Here is a 5,128-nt window from a genome sequence, read left to right as displayed (position 1 = left end):
TTCGACTGGTGTATGTTTGTTTAGTAGTTCACACATTTTGGTGTTGAAAGTGTCTACTTTCTCCGAGGTTGAACCGTGTACAACTGTTATTACCCAGGCAAACAATAGATCATTTAGAAGCCTTCTTGGCTTTCCGGGAAGCGTACAGTGAAGCTGTCGATATACAGTCGAACCTGCCCTGACGGCCACCTCTATAAGACGACCACCTGTACAAACGGCCACTTTCCATTTCCCCCCTTGCGTTTTTTCTATATAATTTAACTGTGTAAAACGGGCACCTGTCCAACGCGGCCGCGGCCACCTTATTTCAACACACAACCCCTATCACACTAAGCAATAACACCCGTCTAAGACGGCCACCTTAGTGACTCCATTTCGTTTAGTCATAAATTGTGCTTTGGCCCCTGGCGTTGTGCGCAAGCTGTCATAGTTCAATCCCCTGTCGCTGTTGTTAGGTAGTCCCTCCAACCGATCATGTTGCGTAGGCCCCTCCTACTGTTGACCAATAGCTACCAATTTTCAGCTGCTGGTGAGGTAAGAATGTGATCCCTCATAACCCATAAGCCCCGCCCAGAACTTAAACACAAATCGTAAGCGAGATGAGTGGTCACTGTTTACCCAGTCTGTAACAAAGTAACAAAGGACGTCAACATGAACTTGTGACAGAAACGTCGCTCGTTCTCCGAGTGGTGGCGACCCAGGAGTTTGTTTTTACTTCACACTCGGTCTTCCTTGTCTGATACATTTCGTTTTTTTGTCACCCTTTTGCGAAATCAGCAGCAAAATAAAAATTACAAACAAAATATAAACCACCACCACCACCAACAACAAAAACAACAATGCGGCTACTTTCGATTGGGACCTCTGATAGGAATAATTTGTTTTCTTCTTCTTGATCAGTCCTGCCTAAGACGGCCACCTGTCTCCTTGACAATGGGTGGCCGTCTTACACAGGTTTGACTGTATTAAAAAATTGCATTCGAAAAAGTTTGACATATTGTGAAACTCATCATTTTTTACATCAAATTACTCAAAAGTAGGTACAGAGCAGATAGAGCTTTAAAATTGTAGGGCAGCATGTTGTCCTCCAACGTTCTAATCTGTACTTTTGTTGGTTACGTCCTTAGTGAGTGACAGCTCCATCCCAGACCTACCTGCTAGTGATCACGTGACAACTGAACAGAACAGAGCGCCATCATGAGAGACCTGGTCGTCTTGCTGTGTTTTCTGCCAGCTGCCCTGGCTTTTAGGTTTCATGAGGTGTTGAACCAGCAGCCCAAATGTAAGTACACATTTTTATATGTGCTGCATTGTAACCTTATTATTACCCTAAGTTGAACGTATTTACACATAGTTTGTTGTAAAAAATGTTACACGTAGCGTGTTAGTATAACGTGACACTTAGCTTGTTATTATAACTTGACACGTACCTCGTTATTATGACGTGACACGTAGCTTGTTATTATAACTTGACACGTAGCTTGTTATTATGACGTGACACGTAGTTTGTTATTATAACTTGACACGTAGCTTGTTATTATAACGTGACACGTAGCTTGTTATTATAACGTGACACGAAGAGTGTTGTAATAACGTTCTTCTCTCCTCTCACACTGTAAACAATCTTCTCTCAGACTGTAAACAATTTTGTTTTCCCTCCCCTCAGACTGTAAACAATCTTCTCTTCTCTCCCCTCAGACTGCAGCCTACCAAGCGTCCGCGGAGAGTGCGACGGCTCTTACACCCATTACTTCTACAACAGGGAGACAGAGTCTTGTGAGCCATTTACTTACTCAGGTTGTGACGGGAATAGAAACAACTTCCGCAGCTTCTCCGAGTGTCGAGCAGCGTGCGTGTGCACTCTAGGAGCAGAACGTGAAAGGGCCGACGGACAGTGTACCAGGCAGTATTACTACGATGTCACTGATGGTAAATGCAGACGATACCGTTATAGAAGTTGCAACACTAGGGCTAACCGTTTCAAAAAAGAACAATTCTGTGAAAGGTCGTGTCCGACTGCACGCTGCTATCTGGGGATGGACAGAGGAAGCACACTCTGCGGACAGCCTGACGTCCGTTACTTCTACAACAGAACGGCCGAACAGTGCCAGAAATTTAGATACTCCGGCTGCGTGGGTAACCTGAACAACTTCGGGACATTGGAGGATTGTGACAATAGCTGCACCGAACCCATCAGGAAAAGTGTAGGCCAGACCACGCCACACCCAGACTGCTTCCTTCCCAAATCAAAACCTGTTTGCAAACAAACAATTAAAAGGTTTTATTTCAATACTGAGACGGGTGAATGCGAGTCATTCATCTACGGAGGTTGCCATGGTAACGGGAACAATTACAACAGTTTGGAGAAGTGTAGAAAGGTATGCATGCCACCACAACCGCGAGACTAGACGCGCGCGATGGGGTTGCCTTTGTTGGGTAAGAGATGTAGAAGCGTACACTCTAATAGAGATGCGTGCACATAATATTCTCTTTTGTCTGTAGTTTGTCTTTTGATTTTACGCTAGCGTTACTGAACCTCTGGTGGAAGAAATACATAGGTCCATCGATACCTCGAGAAAGGGAAGAAAGATTGCCACAAAATCTCCACTCACCAACCTGGCTGAAAGAATTCAACAAGAAAGTCACATATAATCATCAGGAAGCCATAGGAAGGAAAAGATTAACAATGAAGTGTCCCATACGTCGATTTTATTAAGATCTCAGAGAGTTGGCAAATTATGTATTAAATAATAAGATCACTAGAGCAGAATGAGCAAAAAATAAGTTTAGTTATAATATGCAGTTTGCTACAGTTATCTTTTTCTTCCTGGGAAACATTCTAGTGTTGAAAAAATTGCTCCTATATCGTTCTGTTTTAATCTCAAATAAACATAGTATTTTTTGTTCTACAGAGTGTTGTTTCCCCTCATATTTGCCTGTGGTATGTCCTGTGCTCATTGTTGCCTGTGGTATGTACTGTGCTCATTGTTGCCTGTGGTATGTACTGTGCTCATTGTTGCCTGTGGTATGTACTGTGCTCATTGTTGCCTGTGGTATGTACTGTGCTCATTGTTGCCTGTGGTATGTACTGTGCTCATTGTTGCCTGTGGTATGTACTGTGCTCATTGTTGCCTGTGGTATGTACTGTGCTCATTGTTGCCTGTGGTATGTACTGTGCTCATTGTTGCCCGTGGTATGTACTGTGCTCATTGTTGCCCGTGGTATGTACTGTGCTCATTGTTGCCTGTGGTATGTACTGTGCTCATTGTTGCCTGTGGTATGTACTGTGCTCATTGTTGCCTGTGGTATGTACTGTGCTCATTGTTGCCTGCCTTTTTACTCCTCCTCTGTTGTTTTTTTATACGTCCGTCTTACTTTTCCCCATTCACTAAACGGTTATCATCATCTTTAAGTACCTCGTTCACGTTTCACGGCACTTGAAACACATATGGGCTATGTAGTCGTGGAAGATTAACAGTGTTACTATAGAATAACAAACAAAGAAAAGAAGGATGAGTGAAAAGGACGAAACACGTGTCATGGGAAATAAGGAACACATTATGTGATTCACTTTACTCCCTCTGAACAAATGGCAATATGTGACACCTGGTCAATGAATTTGATCTTTTCTCATGTAGGTGTTTTTACGCCCCATCGGCACAATTTAGAACATTTATGAGGCGGGCTTCGAACACTTCCTGTTAGGACCAACCCATGGTGAGATCGAGACACGTACAACATACCAGCAGAAAGAATAAGACACTCAATAAATGTTCTCCCCAATCGGGAATCGAACCTGATCCTCCTGCGTGCAGCAGCGAAGAGCCTAACCGTTGTACAACATGACAGACACCAGTGAAAATGTTGGAAAAGTTCAGGTCTTTTCTGCCTGAGCTGTATTTTAGAGTTGGCTAATGACTTGTCCCGTGGGCAGGAGGCGGGACGGGGGGGCTGGAGGGTGATGGTATGTGGGAGTTGTTGGTGTAGGTGGTGAGCGTAGTGTACGTGGAAAGGGGGAGGGGCTAAATTACATACAATGTGTACACACTTTTGGGCAAAAGGAAAATAATAAAAGACCTGGATCGAGGGTGTGAAAGCTACCCCTAAGACCCACAACATTCCACCCAGCCAGGCCATCCAGCTTGCAAGAGACCGAAAGCTCTTTCTCCCCTCGAAGATATAGAGGGTACCAAAAAAGAAGAAGGATAAGTAAAGAAAGTATAAAAAGTGAACGTACTTTCAAGGATGATTCAAAAGTATGTGTCAAATAAACGGGAAAAACAAAAGAAATTTTTACTCAGCTTCAAAAAGATACAGTTAGCCAGCTAGAAGTCCTACTTCCACTTTCCCGTGGTGAGCGTGGGGAAAGAATAAAACACAAAGTAGACCGCACTGTGCATTTAGCAAATGGAATAGGCAAAGCGAAAAGTTGATTCTTCTAAAATAAAATGAAGAAATTGGTGAACACTACTGGTCCAAAAGTAACCCATGACCCATCTGTCACTGGTCCAAAAGTAACCCATGACCCATCTGTCACTGGTCCAAAAGTGACCCATCTTTTACTGTCTCAAAATTGATCTATCCTTTACTGGTCCAAAAGGAATTCTTCTGAATATCTCTGATTACCTCATATGGCATGGGTGGGGGCAAATATATCGATCTGAGCCACTTTTCTACACCTTTCTCAAAGCCATCATAAACCAACAAAAGGGAAATTAATTCATTGATTAACTGATTGATTGATTGATGAATTCTTTACTTCGTCAAGGCCATTCTCTGTTCAAGAAAGAAAAACTCTGTACGTTTGCTGGAAATGTAATAATCCTCAATTGTTGGTTTTGGACAAAACAAATTATGTGCATAAGGGACACAATAAGACTGCTTTGGGTGAACAATGATGAGGTAGACAGAGAGAATGAGAGAGGGAGAGAGGGTGCGAGAGCGAGAGAGAGAGAGAGAGAGAGAGAGAGAGAGAGAGAGAGAGAGAGAGAGAGAGAGAGAGAGAGGGGGGGAGAAAGAGAATGGAAAGAGAGTGAGACGAAGGCGAAACAGGAGAAGAAGAACAGATAGACAGAAGAAGGTACACAACCCCCCCTCCCTGTCGCCTCCCTATAGATAAAGACCGCAC

At 43.4% G+C, this 5,128-nt stretch overlaps 1 protein-coding gene across 1 annotated transcript; it reads left to right on the top strand.

The window, feature by feature from the left end:
- Window positions 1-1,197: 1,197 nt before the first annotated feature.
- LOC101861814 (carboxypeptidase inhibitor SmCI-like) lies at window positions 1,198-2,909 on the top strand. The gene is made up of 2 exons (XM_035970010.1): window positions 1,198-1,282; window positions 1,675-2,909. Exons 1-2 carry the CDS (start codon window positions 1,198-1,200, stop codon window positions 2,406-2,408), a joined length of 819 nt encoding a protein of 272 aa, XP_035825903.1. The 3' UTR covers window positions 2,409-2,909.
- Window positions 2,910-5,128: the final 2,219 nt, after the last annotated feature.

This window comes from Aplysia californica, unplaced genomic scaffold (genome assembly GCF_000002075.1).
Source record: "Aplysia californica isolate F4 #8 unplaced genomic scaffold, AplCal3.0 scaffold00208, whole genome shotgun sequence".
Lineage (NCBI taxonomy): Eukaryota > Metazoa > Mollusca > Gastropoda > Aplysiida > Aplysiidae > Aplysia > Aplysia californica.
The sequence above is the reverse complement of the archived record's forward strand: the minus strand, read 5'-3'. Positions and strand labels throughout refer to the sequence as shown.

Excerpts from the sequence above, each read along its gene's own strand:
- LOC101861814 (XM_035970010.1), top strand. The coding sequence starts at position 1,198 with ATGAGAGACCTGGTCGTCTTGCTGTGTTTTCTGCCAGCTGCCCTGGCT. Across the intron at positions 1,283-1,674 it reads GTTGAACCAGCAGCCCAAAT|CAATCTTCTCTTCTCTCCCC; the intron begins GTAAGTACACAT and ends TCAGACTGTAAA.